The sequence below is a fragment of the Rhopalosiphum maidis genome, chromosome 2, assembly GCF_003676215.2.
Source record: "Rhopalosiphum maidis isolate BTI-1 chromosome 2, ASM367621v3, whole genome shotgun sequence".
In the NCBI taxonomy this organism is placed as follows: Eukaryota; Metazoa; Arthropoda; class Insecta; order Hemiptera; family Aphididae; genus Rhopalosiphum; species Rhopalosiphum maidis.
In genome coordinates, this window is record NC_040878.1 from 45,936,101 (window position 1) to 45,959,007 (window position 22,907).

The window sequence follows — 22,907 nt, forward strand, 5'->3', positions numbered from 1 at the left end:
TCGTCGACTCAGTGTGACCGGTAATGGTCATAGAACAGCTGTTATGCTGTTCTTATTTTTTTGGCGCGGGTGGGTGGAACTTGTAGATAACAGCAGCTGTGATATCAGTCGTATCGAGTGATAAACTGGAACGACGGCGGTCAATGATAACAAAATAATCGACGAGAGTAGACAGGCCACCACTTAGCACCACTGCCACTCAGCCGCAAGACAGCACCCGTGAAACCGTATTCGAGTGTGGTTGTTGTCTAGTCCCCGTACACGCTTACATCGCGCACGCGGTCACACTCGTCAGTTGGCTGTAGCCAGGACGCGCAACGTTCGCACGCGTGCGCTAGTCCGGTCGCGGTTTTTGCTGTGAAAATAATAATTTTTTTTTTTAGCTTTTCGTTTTTACTCCCTCTCTTTTTCTCGCCGTTTTGTAGTTCCCGCAATCACGCGACTCCAACAATCACAATCATAATAATAATTTACGAACTGCGAATAATAATAACAACAAACAATTGCTGCGCGCAATGAGTTCCGTCGGGAAACCGTCCGAGCAGTCGTTTTATTTACACCGCCGGCGTGCCGCCTCCATCATCGCGCGAACGGTCTCTTCCGAGTTTGGACACAACGAGTGAACGATACTGTTGTCGCCACCACCACCAACAACAACAAAAGTCACATGGTTCTCACGCCACTACCGCCGTCGTCAAGCAGCAGTTAACACTTAACACGCGGTCCAGTGTCATCCGTTTCCCATTGTCTTCACAAAAATATTCACGATGGATGGCAAAATCAAGAAACTCTACAAAATCGTATTGACCGGTGGTAAGAACGATTCCTCACACGCGTATCGTAGGTATTATAAGTATATAATCTGTAGTTAGGTATTGTGTTTAACTGATTTCGTCTTATGGCTCAAAGAAATTATTATCGTGATATCAGTATATTTCGTTAGGGGATTGTCTTCATTCCCTCCAGGTTTCCAAATTGTGGAGCGTTTTTTTTTAAAAAATTGATCAGACGTGGTCTGGAGATATTGGCAAAATTTTATTATGTTTCCAATCATTATTCATCAGTCGTTTGAGATTGAGAACCTATCCGACGAGGATGGTTAGGGACAAATACATTGACAGGAGTCTGTGTAAATAAAATCATGGTTTCTCAAAGTTCACAATGATAAACTGACCGTTTTGTACACATCTTCAGAAAATGCGCGAGCACCCCGTGGTTCATGTTTATCGGTATCGTAGTAAGTATCGCCGAGGATTCTCAGGGTGGGGAAGAAAAATTAAATAACCGTCCGCCCACTTCCCACTATCGTCCACATTGCGTACGTCGTTTTCGCACATACAGCGTTTTCTTGTCTGGGCTGTCTGTTAATAAATCAAATCGATTTTGTCGGTTTAACTCCAACTACAACCAATACAAACACTTGATAATAATATATTATAGGTATACATAAACAATAAACATGTACTCATGGGTTGGGTTGGGTCTACTAAAACCGTTTGTTATTCCATTCTGGCGCCGAGTATTTTCGCATAATATATTTTTATTAAATAGTATTATGTTTTCGCTCTCTTCCAATATTCGCGGAAATCGTATGGTCCGTTTAAATCTAATTTGGCGATTCATAAATAAGGAGTCGTACTACTTTAAAGTTACTATACCCAATATATCTCTACGTACCTGCAACGTGCATACATACAATTATAATTATATAATATTGTTGTTTGGACAACACTATAATTTAGCGATTTCTGTATTTACACCATACTCTATAGTAGGTGCTTGAAAACACCTAGACGTTAATTTAATTTAATGATATTTTTCATTTGATAAAAATGTATAGGTATGTTTACTTGTTATAGTTATATACATTAAACAGTTTTAAATAATAATACAGGTACCTTTTCCTCAACTACTGATGTACATAGGTGCGATACTATAATATTATATATATAATAATACATTATGTTGAATAAGTGGGATTCGCTGTAAAAGTGACATCGTAAACAGATTTTGTGTATTGGGATAAGGTTATTACTCATTATCTATCGTTAACCGCACTAGTGAACTGCAATCATTCACCTGATCAACTTGTAATGGATATGACCAATTATTTTGGTTCTTATATTATATGTTCTGGGGTAGTCGGGTAGAATACTAAAATATTTCCTTACTTATTGTTTATGTACACATATATAGTAGAATAGTATTATTAGTTAATAGTAATAGGAAATGGCTAATTCTTTATTATACCTATATGGTTATCTAATATTGTATTTCAAAATTGAACGTCGAATGAAATATAATTATATGAGTCTCAAGTCTCAACTCTACCACTCCACTTTTAACCAATCTAAAGTTGAAAAGTTTATGAACTATTTCAGCCATATAATGTAAATATGTAAATTTTTTATTCGATGTTTACTGTTTATAAATTATATAATATATAGCTAATATAATGTATTCAAAAGAACAATTTGTTCAGAATATAAATATACAATTTATACCTAGGAATATCAGAAATAAAAACACGGAAAAAAAGTCGGATAATGTTTTAATTTATTAAATTTTAAATAATTCAAAACTATTAGTCAATTGATGTAAATTAAATATTGATTAATATTTATTTTGTTTACTTATATAATGATTAATATTATTTAAAAATTCTTACACTATTATTATTAAACACAAACAAAAATTTCGTAAACCAGTGTTGCCGAATTTACATATTTTTGTGCTGGGTCACCTTGGTCTTGTAACACTTTTTTAGCTTTGTCTACTCCCAACTTAAAGCATTATAAATTATTCTTGGCTGATTTAAAAATTACTATTACAATTTGGATTTTCTAGTTTGATGTGATTAAACTCCGATTAGTTTTCTAATATTATACAATATTTAATTTTTCGATCGAGTTTTATTGAATGTGTTACAATGTTAATATTATGTTATCTTTTTTACAGATTAATTTTGCTATATTTATTACCTTACCTTCTGCTACCCATCTATGATCTATATAATGAAGAATTCTGTACTTTAACCTATAATCTAGACTCGAGCATTATTACCGTATAATAAATTAGAATTTTGTTTGAATTTTTTCACCTGTGATTAGTTAGTCAGACTTTTTTCCCTAAAAAATTAAATAACGCTTTTTCCATTTTCTTATTTTTTCTGACCTTTCCAACCATTACAATTATAGGTAGTTCTAAGTTTAATTAAAATTATACAGTGTATTTTTGTTTTTACGTGTAAATTATAGTTATTAATAAATAAATAGCTATCAGCATTTGGAAAAATAAAATTGATTTTGTTGTTGGCAGATTCTTTGTAATAAATAAAGGATAATAATTTTTTCATTTTTTAAAAATTTAATTTTGTAGAACTACACGTAGAGTTATATAAAACAAATGTACATACTTACCAAGAAAAACGTAGTGTGTCAAATGGTATATAGTTTTTTTTTTTATGTAATAGGTATTATATAATTTAAAGGTCATAAATTGGTAGGTTTTTTCCTAAATCTTACTCTGTTATAAATTACGATACACGGAAAAAAAATTAAACTGACAGGTACTCAGTGATGTACCCGGTATGGTACCTATAAACATACATTTAACGAATATATTAGGTTAGATTATCTTAAGGTTAACTTAGAATTTATTTCGTTTTTTTAGGGTTTTATTTTTAGTTTACTAAAAACCAGGTGTAGGTAGTAGGTAGATACTATAAGTACCTACATGTTCATTGTATGTGTTATCCAAAAACGCTTTGTGTACAGTCTTGATTTTCATGTTTTTTTTATTCTTTAATAGTTGTAAGTATAGGTTTTATATCAATTCTTATAATATGTATACGTTTTTTTACCGGGTAATTCAAGTATTCTGAAAAAAGGTATCATTATATATTTCATAATAATATTAAAATATTGGGTGTGAGTGGTGTGACGAATATTAGAGGCTAAAAGACCAAAATTACATTTTTGATTTTTTTCTTCATCATTTAAATTAGTAATATTTACTTTTTAGATCAGTTGCATAGAAATATCCAATATATATTTTATTTATAACTTTTAATATTGTCGTTCACAAATCTTTATCTTATTAGTTATTACGTATAAATATTGTATAGTTATTCAGTAGAAAATACTGAATAAGATTATAAATATTTTAAGTAGGGTAATCGTATTTTAAAGTTTTTTCGTAAAGTTAACATTAGAAAACGGGAAATCACGGTGATCCATTTTGTATGACAGTGTTTGTTGTTTCTTAAATGTATAAGTTATTTATGTATTATACTTTTTACTTGTAGTTATACAAAAAAAATAATGAAGAATGCAAAATATTATTAAGCATAAAACAATAACAATAAAAAATGTTAATTTCAAATTAAAAACAATATCGACAATTGTAATGTATCAATATATTGGCAACATTATCTTATTAATCAAATGCCGTAAGTCTTAATTTCACGGAAGATTTTTTACATTTTGGTATGAAATACAAAAAAAATATTTAATCCATGATAAAATTTAAAGGTTTATTAAAATCATAAATAGTTAGTAAGTAGATTAGCTTACCTTTAGCATGAATTATTAGATTATAATAAAACTATTAGATGAGAAGGTATACAAATAAATGGGTAATCCTGTCTCCTGTGTGTTCAATTGCGAGAAAGAAGGTATTATTTGTGTATAATCCTGAATTATTATCATATCAACAGACAGCATTGATTTGTATAAAAATTCGTATACATTTATAAACTATGAATTATTTGTTATAATTGATGTCTAGTAGTGTCTAAAGTTATTTGAAATATCATAAATTCATAAATATTTTACTTCACTGAATTCAATTAAAAATTATTATTATTACACAAATATTAACTGATTACTGATATATTTATAATATTATTTTGGTAAAAGTCTGTATAAAAGACTAGATAAAAGGTGTTTCTTTTATAAATAATGTTTGGTAATTATTACCTCAAATTAAGTGATTTAATTTTGTTTTCTAAAAAAGTAATTAAAAATATTGGTCGTGAATTTTAATTTATGCTTGGAATTTTTTCAAATTTTGATTTTAAAGTTGTTAACATTTAAATTTAAATGCTTATAAAGAAAAATGTGTATTTTCGATATCTTTATTTTACTAATATTTTAGTTCAATATTCAGTAGAATCTTCTGAATTTTAACAAAGTAACTTAAATCGCTGTACTTTTTTTAATATTCAGTTACGTTCATAAAAGTGTAAAGTAGCTTTACGCTAAACTTCATTTTTTTTTTATTCTTGCAGTATCAATTTACGAGGGAATCTTAGATTAATGTTTGTTGAAGATTCTTAAACTAAATTTAATCGAGATAAACCGAAAATTACTTATAAAAAATTAGAAATTTAAAATATTTTTAAATAGCATTAAAAGAGCTGAAATATTAAAAAAATATATAAAATATATAATAAAGAAAAAAATTTTGGTACCAAAAAAATAATTTATTTTAATAAAATATGAATAAAAAAAAAATAAAAAATATGTTTAATAAAATAAAAAAATTTTTATGAAAGAGACATGATTTAACGATATCTAATTATTTTTGATAGGTACTTATATTTGCTTACAGTACTTACCTATAATTATTTATAATAACAAAGAATATTATTACTATTATTTTGTTATATTTTTATTATACAACACAGAGTACGATAATGGAATCCGTATTTCCCAATCAGTTAGAGTACGATAACCGAAAAGTACCATTTATATTAATATTATTATTTACTCTAGGATGTTTCTTAAAATAATTATTTAGATAATTGAAATATGTTGGTCTTAAGTAATCAACAGATTTCTGACATTTACCTTTTTTTGTATAATTTACAATTAAATCATATCTTAAAGATTCGCGTTTACTTATATATGCATAATACATATATATAAGTAAATATAAGTTATATAAGTTATATATGCTTTGATCCATGGATCAAATTGAGAGTGATTTTTTAGTATGAATTTAAGGATATAGAATATTTTTTCTACAGTAAACTAAGAGGAAGTACATAGTACATATAGTTTTTTATAATTATTCTTAGTAGGTTTGACTCGACCTGTTTTATTAAGGCTGATACGAACAACACTATTTTGTAATGAAATAACTGGTCTTATTGTTTTTTCCAAGGTACTACCCCATATTGCTATGTCATACTGTGAAATAAACTGATAAAGTGATGTTTAAACAATTTTCATTATATTTCAGGAGAAAATTTTGTTCTAATAAAATAGTTTATTTTTCGTAGGCGCATATTTATATTTAGACATGTAGTACACGAAACCTCCATTTTAAATTACAATCTAAAATCATACCTAAATATCTAATTTTGTTACCTTCTTAATTTTTAAATAATTTCACTATCAGGAAAATGTATGTGTAAATAAAATAAAAAAAAATATTATAAATATTTGGTGAAATGCGCCAAGACTATATGATGATTATTCGTTTTTTGAATTACAAAAAAAAATATCTTTCTTATCAATAATCGGTGTTATATATATTAAATTATTTTGTTATATTATATGTTTATTGTTGTATATATTATTTCAGTCTTCGCCACAATCGCAATGTACAAAAAAAATTCGATTTACTACCAGAAATTACGCTTCATATTGATAATTTTTTCTGTTGTACATGTCTTCGGTCACAAAATTAAAAAAAATCACAGTACTAAATGTAACACTGCAATATTATTTGAAATTTAAACATTTAAATATATATTATATAATTAATTACAATATATCAAAAACACCAGAACAATTAATCTGTTTAAAAATGTACTTAAATACCAGTAGTTGGGTATATAACTAATACCAGTATTTTTTAAATATTTTTTTATTTTCCAAAAAAGAAACAACAAAATACGTACATTAATTTTTATTTATATTATATATTATAAATACCTTCTGCCTTAACATTGTTAAAACAATTTTTTTGCGAAAAAAAATTTATTGTATTGTATTTTAGTTACTTATTATAAAAAAGAATTAATAATGGTTTTCGTCGTTAAACAATGTATTTTTAAAAGTTAAATATGAAAAAGTGAAAAATATGTGTATAATAATAATTATACTACTACAAAAATGGTTAGCTGTTTACTGTATAACCAGTACCTAGGATAAAAAAAAGAAAATTTTATTAAATAAGTAAAAATATGTTTTAAATCATTATAGATATTAATTTTAATGCCAGTCTTAAAAGTTGTTGATTAAAATTTTTAAATTAAACTGTATTAAAAGTACCCCCTTTATATAATTTTGAAATTTAAATTTTGGAAAAGAATAGTGAAACTAATGAGATATATGATAATACATTTTAATAAGAATTTAATACAATCTTATATTTTTATCCCAGTGTCAATATAAAAGTTGGAAATCATGTGTTTGAGATGTTATTTTATATGTCGTGATTCGTGATAAATACTTATTTAGACATAAAACCGAGGAAAACCTCGTTATACATTCTTAATTATACGTCTGAAATCTCCAATATTTGTTCAGTATTTTACGTTTTCTGCTATGTAACTCATATATACCCTATTAAGTTTTTATACTCAATTTATTTACTAGTGCATGGTCTTCAATACTGTTGTATGCATTAAAAAGAAATAACATTGTATTGTTTTTGTATAATAAATAACTCGATAATATTAAAGTATAATAAATTTTAGTTTTTACATTAACATAATTAAAAAATTGGAGAACCCGTACTGTAGAATCTCCTGTATACGATATGCCCATTATAACAATTTACAAGAAACTATAGTTTCTAAAATCTCATTTTTAAGCCTTTTGACCAACAAACAAAAATTTTATCATAAAAAATAAAAAAATAAGAAAATGTAAAATTTTTATAAATAGCTCGAAAACAGGCAATATATTTTGAGTTGTATCATATCTAGAGAAATAAATCTTAAATATTTTATGAAAAATTCAAATCTAGTTATTTCTGTTTGATCACAACAATTAAACAAAATTGATTTTATTGATTCATTATTTGACATTATTGGTTTCGATAACTACAAAAATTAATATTTCCGTTATCTTGCCTTTTTTTTTTGTTATTTCCAATTATTAAAAAAAAATAGTAGTAAAATTCTTAATTTTAACTTCCAAAGTACTATTTAGTTCAAATTTAAATATTAAAAATCACCAAAAATGTTAAAGATTGAATATTGATGAACATTTTCTGTTCCAAAACGTGATGTCAGGCTCAAAAATATATCATAGTTGTTCTTACATTTTCCTCGCTCTGTCTAGAATCTTAAATATACGTTAATTTTTTATACCAGTTTGGTCTTTTTCTCTGATTAACAACTGTGAAATAATTTGAATTATTGTGAAATTATGTAGTTATTAATAAATACATAACTTTATTTTATACCTATTAATTGCGCTGTATAAACTATAAAGTGTGCATCTTTAAAATACGGTCTGTGTACTGTAGGCTACATTATATTTTAATTTAAAGTTAAATATCTATCAATAATATCTCATATTATAAATATTAATTTACAATATTATGATTATAGTAATGTATTACTATAATAATAGACAATAGTATATTAATATACCTTTATTTGATTTACATATGTTAAACTGAATTATTTCTTCAGTAATATTGTTTCATAAAATGTCTTTATATATGCATATCAACTAAATAACATTTAACAATTGTCTAACTACAAAGAAGAAAAATAGTTATTTCTAATAAATAATTAATTGTTCTAATAACGAGTATAACAAAAACAATATGATGTTCGATATAGGTATAAGGTACTTGGTAACCTACATACAATATAACTCAAGGAATTCAGTTTTATAATTAATTACCAATCTATCAAAAAAAAAAAACCTAGTTATAATAATAAGCGAGGTCAGTGCTCTTCATTATAATTTCTAGCAACATAACAATCATTACACATTTTGATTTGCCTAGCTGAAACGCCGCAAATTAGGTTTAAAATTAATGACTGCTTATAATAAGTATACCTATGTACTATATGTATACACCATACACGTAGTTAAATGATTATATTAGAAAAATATGTTCTAGTATCACGTATTTATTAAGGTAATTTTGAATACAATCATTTTTGTATCATTCGTTATATTATTAATATATTAGATATCTACGTATAAAAATTATCAGTAGTTATTACTTATTAAACTTAAAATTGTAATACCTACGTGCTTTAATAGTATGTATATAATAATTATAGTCTATTGGTTATTATTGTAATTTGTTTAAACATAATATATGAATAATGTTAATATAAAATAAACTAATAACATACTGAGAAAAGACCCATCGGCCACATGGACATTAGATATGTACACGTAAACAGGTTTACTTATAATACATTTTAATTTGATTGTTAAATTTTTGATTGTAGGCTGGAAATGGTGATGAATTTAATGATGTTGGTGATTGACTGAGGGTGTGTGTAATATCATATTATAGTTTTTTTACTACTCTAAAATTAATTCATTATCTATTTTTATACATGTACATAATATACAATAATAATATTATTGTCCTCTATTTTATGTTAGTCATAATGGTCACTGACAAATATTTATTTTTTAAATGTATGTATTTTTATTTCAACAAGTGTTTAGTTTTGGTAGTGTGTTATAGTTGTATCATTTAAATGTCTGTATAAATAAAATAATATAATGGTAGCTTATGGTAGTTCTCTTTATGCGTTATTTACATTCCAATAACTGATATAAAATTAACCCATATTGTTTAATATCTTGATTGGATAAATATCTACTTAATAAATTATATTTTGTAATGTATCAAATTTTACATTTGGAACAAATATTTAAAAAGTATGTTGTAAAAACATATGAACAATTAACACGACATTGAATATTGAAAGAATACTCATACACTCTGAATAAGTTAGTACATATACCTACGTTTAATACTTAGTACTGGTAGGTTGAGCGACTATTAAAGTAATTTATATGGTAATTACTAATTAGACATTTGTGACCGTGTGCATCTATGTCATATTAATAAATAATAATTAATAATCTAATCACATCATCTTGTAGTGAATTTTTTACTTGTATAAAATATAATATGTTTTGTTCAAGTCAACAATTATTTTTGCAAATTAACCAATATTATTTAGTATAATATTTAAATTATGACTGAGGTTTTTTTAGTATCTAACTACCTGCTTAAAATAATTATATTAATTCCATTTTTACTGTAATAATGGTTTATTTATTATTATCTTCGTTGCAAATTAGTATATAAAAAATATCTTGAGTTCAGGTATATTTTTTTTTATCGGTTTTACATTTTATGTATAATTATTAATCTATCGTATAGTAAAGTTATCTATTCGCGCGTTTTTTAAAAATTCAATATAATAATTACTGTTGTTTTTCATTTTTAAGTTTAAAATAATGTAGTTTGATTAAACTATGCCCGATAGTTTCGTTTGAAAAAAATACGTCTACATTCAATATTACATTACATAATAGTTATAATTAAATTTAAACACGTCACACATGATCTACTTATTTGAATCTGTTTTGTGCTTTTTTATATTATACTTAAATAGCTATATCACTTTGTAATTCTAATAATAATATTATTATGAATTTAAGTTTATAATGTTATATTAGGTAATTCTTTTATCAAACAACACTTATTATTTCAAAATGTATTAACGTTTTTGAAAATATTTTTTTTTTTTATAATTAACTGTCGAAATAAAATAACATTTTGACTTTTTTGAATGATAACATTTCATATTATGAAGTAGAATATTTTCTTGAGTATTTCGATACATAAAAATCGAAACTCCGATGAGTAGTTTAATTAAAGTTAAAGTTTAGGTGCGTGGAGTGGGAATATCTCACCAAACGTTGATTTACTACTTCGCTCACCCAAACTTTAAATATTTATAACTTATCAACTACTCATCTAAATTTTGATTTTTATGGTGTCGAAGTACTTCGGGAAATATTCTGCTTCAGAATACGAAATTAAAAATGTGTACTATCATTCAAAAATGTAAACAACTTAAAAAATTAAAATATAATGTTTTTAAATTAATGTTATTTTATATTGTTTAGAAATTATTTAAAATAAATATTTTCAAGACAGTTCATAGATTTGGAAATAATGAGTGTTATTAGATAAAAGAATCACCTTGTATATAAATATACATAGGGAAATGTCGCATTGAATACGAAACAAATTATTTATTACCTTCAAGTGCAATAGTTCTACATTTTACAATCAATTAAGGCATATTTAAAAATATAAATTATATAACTATTTTAATTTAAACCTTTATTTCTATCATTACGATAATAATTATTAAACTTACTTAAGTACCTATTCTATTATTTAATTAGAATTGTATTGGTGAATTTGTTATAAGCTTAAATAAAACAATCTAACTATTACTTAGTTTTCTTATTTAATAATACATTTTAGTAAAACATATAATTTTTTTTTTTTCAGTCTCAAAAAATTAAATGATTTATATAAATTATATGAATTTCGTTGTGTTATACATTTTCTTTTTTTTACGAATTAGCACATAGTTTATTTGGGCCGCCTATTAATTAATATAATTTTAAATAAATCACATTTCCTATAAGGCTGCGTTCTAAAGGTTATTAATGCGATATTTATATTGATATAAATATTCAATTCATCTAACAAAACAAAGATTATATTGTAACTTAAATAAAACGTTCATTTGTTTTAAAAATTAAAGTTTTAGTTTAAAAATAGTACTTGGTATACCTAATCATACTTAATCTTACTAATAATATATGGGTCATGCAAAATGTATACTTTTAGTAATTTGATTTTTTTATTATTGATGGGCGATTGCAGTTGATGTTGATCTTCAGATATCGCTATTATATTATCCTCTTAGCGTAATTAATTAAATTGTATTACGTATACATTTATCCGTAGATTAGTATTGAATGATTTTTTAAAAACTATCAACAACATGCATTCATTATAGTTATTCTTTACGAAAGTTAACTAATTCAGTAGTTAAATAAATGTATAAAACACTACATTTTTCATAAACATCATCAACTATAAATTATTTCATCTAATAAAATATCATCAACATTTGGCAATGTGTAAAAGTTGTACCTAATGTACTTTATAGTTATATTTTGTAAAAACCATTGGTGCTTCATTGGTTACCTAGTTAATATTTTTAAACTTTAAGTAAAAGTTTTTGATTTAATATTTTAAATTATTTTTCTGCCATAATATATTACCTAACCTACAAATAAACAAAAACAATTATCTACCTATATAAATATACGTTTCTTTATTAATAATTGTGCATGTCACAACTTCATACAGCATTATATGTTATATTAAATATTTAAATTTTAAACTGATGGGTTTCATGATTATTGTATATTTGTGTTTAATATATTTCAAGGTTTATCGTAAATTATTTTCGTAGTTATTTCACAAAGGTTATTTAATGGTAAACATACTGAAGTTGTAATCATACTGGCTAAAAAATACATTTGTATAATTTTCATGATCATAGATTTATGATCATGAATGATGATTGTGTGTGTTGTTCGTAATTCATATATTCGAACATTTCCGTAAATTATTTGTATTACTTATTTTTTTAACGTGCACGAATGACCAAAAATACCACTATATAATGCCATCTTTATATAATGTTTATCGTCTATGTATATTAAAAAAAATAAAAATTAATGTTTTTGTTTTTCTCTATAAAAACTTTTACAACTACTTATTTTTATTGGTATAATATAATTATATTTAGTTCCCAATGTTAATATCTAATGAATATGTCAATATAATATTGACCTATATTGTTTAGTTATATTCTTTTGCTTTTAGTTTAATGATAACTTTGATAAATTTACAGTAAAATTGTATGTTAATGAATATTTTGTAGTTTCCTTGAATAAGTAATTTAAACATACGTATTCAATATATAAATACCGACGTACCGTGTATATTTTAGTATACGTAATAAAGAATAAAGATATATTTTTTTAAAATTCGTATTTTTATTTTTGGGCCACTAATACGTTATTTAATTAAATTATACTCTCATACTTTAAAATATAAATTGATTAGTATTGCTTGCTGTCGATAAGAATGTTATTCTATGATAACTTAATTTGTACTTCGTGCATGTGATGTACCGAAACTCAATTTGTTTTTACTAAAATTTCACTAACATAATCCATTCTGTTATTTATAATTAGAATCATTCATACAATCTACTAGTAATTGAATACAAATATTAAAATATTTGATAAATAATATAATTAATTACTATTAAAACTAATATACCTACTTTATTCTATTCAAATATAAATGTTTGCATTTTGAATTCATTTTTTAATTTTTATAAATATATAATACCTATATAATTTGTTAAATTTAGGCCCTTGTGGTGGCAAGACAACGGGACAGTCACGATTATGTACATTCTTTGAGAATTTAGGATGGAAGGTAAAAGTTAAAATAATTATTTCCATTGTTAAAATATCTTGTTGAATTTTTTTTTTTTTTTTAGGTTTATAGAGTTCCAGAGACTGCCAACGTTCTATTAAGGTAATCCATCATTTTTTTTTAAATTAAAATATTATTTTTTTAAAATTTTAATAATAAATCTACATTAAAATTCTAAATATAAGATGTATAAAAATAAATTTAAGTCTCGTGTATGCTTACTGAAGTTTTTACTTTTATTTTATTGCATAATTCATTTATTTAAATATTTGATTATATTATTTTTTTCCATAGTTTTTGATATTTGCTGACCTTAACATATAGGATTTTTTTAAGGCAAGGCGACCTTGAACAAGTTATCTTTTTAATCCAAAATTGGCTATAAGAATACATTTATAGGATTCCTATAATTATTTTTTTTATGACGATAAATTATTTTAAATTTTGTTTCATAAAAATATTGTGTTAACATTTAACTTAAGGGGTATCATTTAAAAAAAAGTAAATACCAGTATTGTATTATGAAATATTATTTATTTATAATGCAATAAAACCTGAAAATTTGTTAGGTTTAAAAATATTGATAGTTTTAAATAGTAATTAGACAGTAAATCAATATTTAGTGTTTACCTTTTAATTATTATTTTTTTTTTTTTTTTACAGTGGTGGCATCAAATTTTCGGAATTAAGTGACGATGAAGGTAATACATTTCGAAATAATATATGACAATTTATCTGTCTTAGTCACGCTATACGTGAGTTTCAATTATATCCTTAAAATGTGAGGATAAAAACGTTATTTTTTTGGCTAACCATCAAATTCAGTCATAATAGTATGTTTTTTACGCCGTGCATGACTGTTCTTTTTCGCCCTATTGCTTATTATGCCGTATACGTCATATTTCATCTGTTTTTAAATTGTTATTCTTATACAGCAATAAAATTAACACACCTTCTTTATCGTGACCATGAATTATTTAGCAATCCCTAGGCTGCATTTCAATCTAGCTTAGTAGGTCATAATAAATTTTCTATGTGATATAATATATTTCTATTATAATCGCATAGTATTTGTATTATATCCCCTTTGAAATAGTATTACGTTACGTTTTACGGTTTGTATAATAATATTGATTTTAAAAGCCTCACAAATAATCAAGTTATGAAGGGAGAATTTTTACCGATGGAATGATGAGCCTATGCGGCTAAGCTTGATGCTATTTAGACATGTCATGTCCTTGGAAATTATTATCATTAACCTCATGATATTATTTTTGTTTTCTGTTACAGCCCATAAATTTCAAGAGAATCTTCTTAGATGTATGTTACAAATAGAAAACACGTTTTTTGAACTGGGCGAATCATGTGACCAAGACTGTCTAATCATTTGTGATAGAGGTGCTATGGATGCTGCCGCGTGTAATAAAAAACTTTTTATCTGATATTATAAATATAAATTTAAGTATAAAAAAAAACGAAAAATGGTATTGACGACAAGAAGTATAGTTATTATAATAAAATGAAACAGATAAGGATTAACCGATTAAAAGTACTGAAAAAAAATTTAATTGCCAAATAATATTTTATTTAATACAAACAATTTTCTTTTTATCTTCAACACAGTAAATGTGACGATTCTATATTAAAATAGTGCACATGTTATTAATATTTAAAAAATATAAAACATGTACATGTGTGGTATACTATTGTTTATATTCTGGTATTGTTAACTAAATTGTTGTTGATACAATATTCTGTTTAGTTTATAACATCTGGTTCAGCCTTTCGTAATTTAATATTTTTAATTTTTAGTGAAAGGAAGAAATTAATTTAAACTATTTTTATAATGATCAGTGATCACTGTTCAACAACATTGTAGTTTAATGAAATCATTAAAAGTTCTATAGATGATAATTTTGATTATTTGTAATTGAAATTTATTTTATATCTGACTAGTAAAATAGTAGACCCCCTTCTACTAAATTTTTATCAATTATTCATAGATAATTATTTTTATTTAAAATTAGTTCATAACAAAATTTGACATTGAATTATTGATAATGTTCTTGTTAAAAATATAATAACATTGGTTATAAATGTTATAATAAATAAAAGAGTAGACATAAATAAATATTTATATATATATATATATATATATATATATTTGGTTGTGTTTAATTAGTAATATTTAATTAAATATTAGTAAAACTAGAGGTAATAGAAGTAATTAGAAAAGTTAGTAGATCGAAAAATATGTCATTAATATACCTAAAAAAATCAAAACATTACTTCTTTACTCAACATACAAATGTTTAAATTAAACAATATTGAACAGTTCATCATTTATTTTTATAGATATACCTAGTAATAAATGGGATCTGATAATGAAAGAAAATGGTTTGAACATGGTTGACTTGAGAGACAATCGTTACAATCAAATAATTCACATGGTTTCTGCTGCATGTGGGGCTGAAGACTTTTATACAACTGAGGTAAACATGTCATAAATTCTTCCATTGTATTTAACATTATTTAATTTAACATCTATTTTAGGATCATACGAGTAGGAGAGAGGATGTTTCTCTTGCTAAAAGTCTAGATGTTAAAGCTTCAGCATCATGGATCGGACATCCATACTTTGATGTCATTGATAATTCATCAGATTTTGAAAATAAAATATGCAGAATGATAGCTGTAATTATTAACATTAAAACTAATTGTTGGTGGTTTTAAAAATATTTATATATTTTTTTTTATTACTATTTTTTAGGCTGTTTGTCAGAAATTGGGCCTAGACACTGGTGATAGATTAGCTACAAACTCGAAAAAACGTAAATGGTTAGTGAAATATCTACCCAATGATCAGTTGTTTCCTCCATTTCAAGATTTTGATGTTGTACACAATTACTTGCAGACATATACTAAAAATATGCAAGCTCGTTTACGAAAACGAGGACAAAAAGGTTCTTTATCTGTTTTTACTTACATGATGTCACTGACCGTGACTTAAATTTTGCTTGTTTATAATAGGCCATTGGAATTATACACATACGATTCGCAGGCCTAGAGTCCGTGGTCAAGTAATAGAAGTAAAAACGCAGCTCAGTCACAGAGACTATGTGAATCTGTTGTCACAAAAAGATGAAACCCACTATCCAATTTATAAAAAAAGGCGATGTTTTATACACTACAATCAGTATTTCCAGCTGGACATTTATTGTAAACCTTGTCATAAAAGGTATGTGGCTAACAACTTTAAAAATCAAGTAAATTAACATTTCAATCTGGTTTTAGGTGTGAAGGGTTAGTGTTACTTGAAACGTATTCTGCTCTTGAGGACCAAGAGCTGCTTGACCGTTTACCAAAATTCTTAGACATTGAAGCTGAGGTTACTGGTAACGCAGCTTATTCCATGTTTAACTTGTCACTTGTTGAAGATTGGGACAAGTCAAAAAATTTTTGTCACTACTTGAAAGGTAATTTTAACTTAACTAGTGGTTTTTAGGAGTAATATTTAGTTATTGTAGGTATGTGAAATTAGGCTAGAGTTAGATTTTTATTTAAGATATAGATGTAGCAACTTTTGTAAATTTTTTTTAGGGCCAGATGAAGATCTGAGTGTAGGTGATCATAAAACCAATCAAGTTAGTTACATTCATACAAATGGAAAATTAAGGAAATAGTGACTTTGCTTTTACATTTTTAATATAGTATTACAATTTTGTTTTTAGATGTTTATCATTGTATAATATTCATTTTTTTTTACGTTTTGTTAAGTAGTATACAAAATTGTTATCAATAGATTGTTAAGTTACTAATCTAGGTACTTTATGTAGTTTGTAACATAAATTACTCATACTTACGTTTATGCATTATTTTTCTTTATAATTGCTATTGTTTTTTTCTTTATTATTATAATTCTTTTTTTTTTTGCAACCAGTACATTATATTACATTATACTGTAGGTAGTAAGTTATTTATTTATTATTTTTAGATATATCTTATAATATTATTATAAGAAACTATTTTAAAAATATCTAAAACACAAACAGTTTATTATTTGGATTTTTTGCAAATGCAGATTAATTTCAATTAAAGAACGATAAAAGGTAAATACTTGCAATATTTGCATTTGAACGTCATGAAAATATGCTAATGGTTTAAATTTACTTTAATTGCTAATGAATAACGATGTCTACAAATTTGACACCTGTTAAAGTTTTCCTACGAAAGTATTATTTCACACAGTCAAAAATAGGTACCCGCATTCTTTTTTTGAATGTGGTTAGTGTGGCTTTTATGATTGTATAACATTCTACCACATCTTGTTGGAACAACGCCAAGCCCATTTTCCATTTTTTTTTGGCAATCTATTCAAAATTTATTTTATTTTAAACAACACGGCGCGACGACTACAGTCGGTATTGCTAATCGTCTTCTTTCAAAATTAATAATACCTCATTAATTGTTGTTATGCGTGTGTTGTTGAGCTCGACGGAATATTTATTTTTATATTCAAAGCTAGTTTTTAAACGCTTAAGATCTGACGTAGATTTTCTTTTTGTATTTGTTAGAAAAATAATAATAAATAATAACAGCACACGTATTCGCGTATATAATTTCAACTCGTAGAAATTCGCTATAGTAGCTATTAGAATCATCAAAATAAAAAAATCTTATGTCTACATCACAATTCCTATCCCAACGAGGCGAAAACCTCTGAAAGTCCATGTATCAGTACTTCGAAGTGAAAAATTAAGATAAACGATGACTATTATTATTTTGAATTTGTTTCAGTCCTTTATACCGCAGACGTAAACACGAATAGTTTAGATAACGCGTATGTTATTATACCAATACAAGTGTCAAGTATTATGAGTTGACACCGTAATAATATTATAAGGTTCGCGTGTATTACCTAAAGCCAATTAAAAAAAATTGTGTGATCACTTGTGCATAGAACCATACACACCGCGTCAACTATTATGCTTACACTAAGTACATTATTAATTATTTTATTACTTTATAAGCTACGATTTATTTTCACCACCTCAAATCGTGTTTCGAAGGGAAATTACGACTATGGGCAAATATGGACACTAACTATATTAACCAGTTATGGAAAGTAAAAATCAAGTTAAAAAGTTATTTTAAAAGTAGACTAGTTGGTTTTAATTCATAATAACATTCTAATATACCGAATTGAATTGAATGCATGAAATTATCTAATCTAACACAGAAAACAAAAAGTGCAAAATAGTTATTTTTGTAATCGCTGAAAAAATCCCTATCTTCTATAATAACTAACAAGGCTAAAAAAATATTATATTGGTACTAATTATTTTGATAAGATTTTTTAAATTAAAAAAAAATAATACAACTTTTAACTTTTATTTCAACTTTCAAAAGTCAACTTATATTCTAATTTCATAAGTTCTTAGTTGAATACATGATTAACTTTCTTAGCTATGCCTTGTACTTTGTTTAGTACCTAGACGGTTTTGGAGTGCCTTTCGACGATAAGTAGGTATTAGGTATTTGAATGGTATTATAGATGTCGACTAGATGATGAATGTTCTATATTAATTATTTATACAACAATTAATTAATAATACATACTAGGTATTAAACCTATGTATAGGTATTTACTTTTACTTAGGAACCATATACCAATTTCCATATCACCAAATTTACGGATGTAGTGCATGAGACACTTACGCTATGCCAGAACGTCAGGATCATATATTATATCCAAAGTATAAACACGTGATATCGATCGGACTATATTATTCTATAAGAGTATTATGTAAACAAATAATTAATTATGATTAGAACTTCAAAATCAACATATTATTAAATGATTGAAATATAGGAAAAAAATCGCAAATATCCATTTTGGCAATCGTCGGTGTTTTAATAATTTTTATGGCCAATGGTCAGTGGCGTGATTAGAATTTACAAAGCAAAAAAAAAAAAAAAATACAAATAGGTTCAAATTGCTTATGAATTTTTATGAACTCCAACCCCTCAAAAAATATATTAATGTTTTTTTGTGATAGCAAAAAATTTCATAAAATTAAACAAAAACAACCAAAATAAATTTAATATTAATTATAATTTATATAATAAGTATAGATACACGTATACATTAAATGTATGATATTATAGTGTCATAATGCCATTACATAAAAGTTATATATTATAAAATAATCTTCAAAATAATTGTTTCTTTCTAGCTTTTGTTGTATTTGTTCCACAAATACAGCAATCATTTCCTCAAAATTCACATTCCAAGCGTTTCTCGTTTAATTGAATCTAATACTGAGCCCGAAGTCGCACAGGCACTCGCAATCGTTAATCTCTCTCAACATTTTATCTATAAAGGTATTATTATTCAGTATTATAATTTATAGAATCATTAGAATATAGTGAAAACCATAAATTCGGATTATTACAGTAGCATTAAATTACAATAAAAATAAAAAACAATCATAACATAATTAAAATGAAAAAGTAATTAATTTACAATAGTATTAGGTCTTAGGTGTTTAAGTTGTTTTTATCAATTATATTTTCGATATGATAACTGATTGGCCACTTGTGCACTCTTAGGCTCGTGACTTTTCTACACCAATGCCATACATGCAGGTTAAATAATAAAATAATATAATCATACCAGTCATATTATAATGTCAAGATAGGAACGAGATTTGTACGTTTGTTTTTTTTTTTTACTTGCTTCGTGGCCAATAATTATTGATCTAGTTCATTTATTAAGCACAAATACACGGCTGATTATATTATTATAAATACGTATAATTGGCAGCGCAAATAGATACAGACTAGAAAGGTAGGTAGGTACCAATATTATCTACTTACCCGTACGGATTGTACCTATAAATTTATACATTATATTGTATATCGTCGTGCGGTCTAAATAAAATAAACAACCTACAATATAGGCAAATAGGAAATCTACAATTAATATACCTGTATATATATATATGATTCCTAGTTTCAAGTTAACGATTGGCCACTTAATAATATTGTTGTACTTTGTGTTCAATCAAACGAGTTTTTAATTAGGTATTTAACCATGTAGCTCGTCGCACGCGTTTGAAATTTGATCCCTGACAACTGCAACATAACGTAAAATCATTTTGATAACCCTATTATACAGGTACATTATATTTACCTATACCTACTTAATAAGTCATAACATTAGGTAACCTAACCGTGGTGGCGATAATCTATTGGTTAGACATTTTGAAATAGCTATACTCGTATTATATATAGGCGTATACTGTATAGGTATATCATATTATTATAGTTTATATTCACACTACCTCTTTTACATGGTCACTATTAGATTTAAAACTTTCAGACAGTCATCGTATGATCAAAAATATTTTTTTACTGATCGATAACATGACTTAATATTGTAAATATGAAATTATAATCAACGTTCACAGCAATGTCAGTAAACTACAATATTATATTATTATGTCGAATCATGTTTTTTAGTACATATTTAACATTAGCACCTCCTATTTGCTCGAAAATACGATAACAATAATTCGTGTTTAAATGTATTCAGAAATTTAGTGCACTGCCGAGACTTTTCATATATACCTACCTATTGCATTAGGTATTCAATTATTGTATTTTTTAAACAAAAAAAAATACCGAATGAAAATCAAAAAAATCGTGTTATTATTTTGCGTCAATTATTATTATTGTTGTTGATCGATTAGCATTGTTTTATTAATTAATAATTATATACAATATTAATTATTTAAATTTAGCTTTTATACAGATACCTGTTGGCTATTGTTTACATAAGTATAACTATACTTGATACTCACAATTTTCACGAGTATGATAATTTGCCATATATATAGGTAGGTAGCTTATAAAAATATCATGGTATACATTTAACATAAAGAACAAAATTATTAACAAACGATTATTGTTTATCCGAGTATTAGAATAATTAAAAAACAATTACCGTTTTACTTAATATGAACTTGCTTACTGTTAACAAAGTACCTAGTACTATTATAATTCATTAATATATGACATGAGACATAGAATAATAATTATGTGCATTTTATTTCGCATATGACTGCAGTTTATGTGTATAATGAATATTATATACAGCACTTATTAGTGTTTAAAATGTTATTATTTTAATTTGATATTAATTTAGTTAAAATATAAACATGTTTAAAAGTTAAATTCAATTATTTATCTTGATAAAATATGATTCCTCTCGTCTATAAATGTGACGTTTAGTGTATTAACTGTAATATGTAGGCGAGACCTAATGGGTACCTATATTTTGTATTGTAAAAACATTGACGTAATAAAAAAAAATATGTTTATAATCATGTACATAATATTGCTAATTTATATATTAATTTCTAGAATTATAATAATAGGTATATACTAATATATCACAAATTATACAAATGTTTTATGTAATCTGCAGTAATATTCTATAATTATTATTTTTTTTTTCAAAAATATATAATCTAAAATCCTTGTCCTAGTCACTTGAACACACGTCACACGCAATGATAATATTATGTGTTGATTGAATAAAACAGTGAAACTACACGTTAGAATAATCCGCATAACAGTGATGACATTATTGCTAACAATGCTAACCAGCTACTATGTTTATCTAATACAATATTTTTAAAACGATTTTACGAAATAAATCTTCTTTGCTATGTATTCAGTCAAGTTGTGTGCTGTTTTAGTTGTATTGTTCAGAATGGTGAGATACTCTGCTGAATCAGCACAATATATATTTCTCTTGCGTTTTACGCGTTATTACGCGCTACGATGCGCTGTTATTGAATGAAAATCATGAATTAAACATTAATAACTATTATACTAACCTACTTGTGTCATGTATAATACTAACGTCTCGCATTACTGCCATGTGTTTAGAGTATAAAGCGCTTAATCCACGATATGTATTAATACAATTTATTATAGCAGGTATGCTTACTACTTACTTTGCAGCGAGTCATTTTCTACGCCTATTAAAACAGCGAGTGGTTATGCGGTAAACGGTAAACGTTCCGATTTGCATTACAAATTATACCATTTACCTATATCGGCTATATTACATGTTTTTTTTTCTTAAAAATTTAATTATTTATTCATTCCATTTCAATTATGTATAGGTAGGTAATTAAATCTACGATCTACCTCATAATAAGCAACTAGAAATGTTCGGGAATGGTATCGAATCACGTGCGGGGCACGTTGATTTTAATTTAAAAAACGTAGAATAATAAATACCATTATATATGTGTACCATGGAATATGATGTAATAATG

General features: G+C 25.6%; 1 protein-coding gene across 2 annotated transcripts; it reads left to right on the forward strand.

The window, feature by feature from the left end:
- The first annotated feature begins 180 nt into the window (after nt 1–180).
- LOC113552299 (TRPL translocation defect protein 14-like) lies at nt 181–17,520 on the forward strand. 2 transcript variants are annotated; one of them, XM_026955103.1, is made up of 11 exons: nt 181–840; nt 13,487–13,554; nt 13,619–13,656; nt 14,218–14,255; nt 14,845–14,973; nt 15,910–16,046; nt 16,108–16,248; nt 16,325–16,517; nt 16,585–16,792; nt 16,849–17,030; nt 17,155–17,520. In XM_026955103.1, the coding sequence occupies exons 1-11, from the start codon at nt 768–770 to the stop codon at nt 17,235–17,237; spliced, it is 1,290 nt and encodes a 429-aa protein (XP_026810904.1). In that variant the 5' UTR covers nt 181–767; the 3' UTR covers nt 17,238–17,520. The 2 variants fall into 2 exon arrangements, with proteins under 2 accessions (XP_026810904.1, XP_026810905.1); XM_026955104.1 differs by having other exon boundaries at nt 182–813.
- Nucleotides 17,521–22,907: the final 5,387 nt, after the last annotated feature.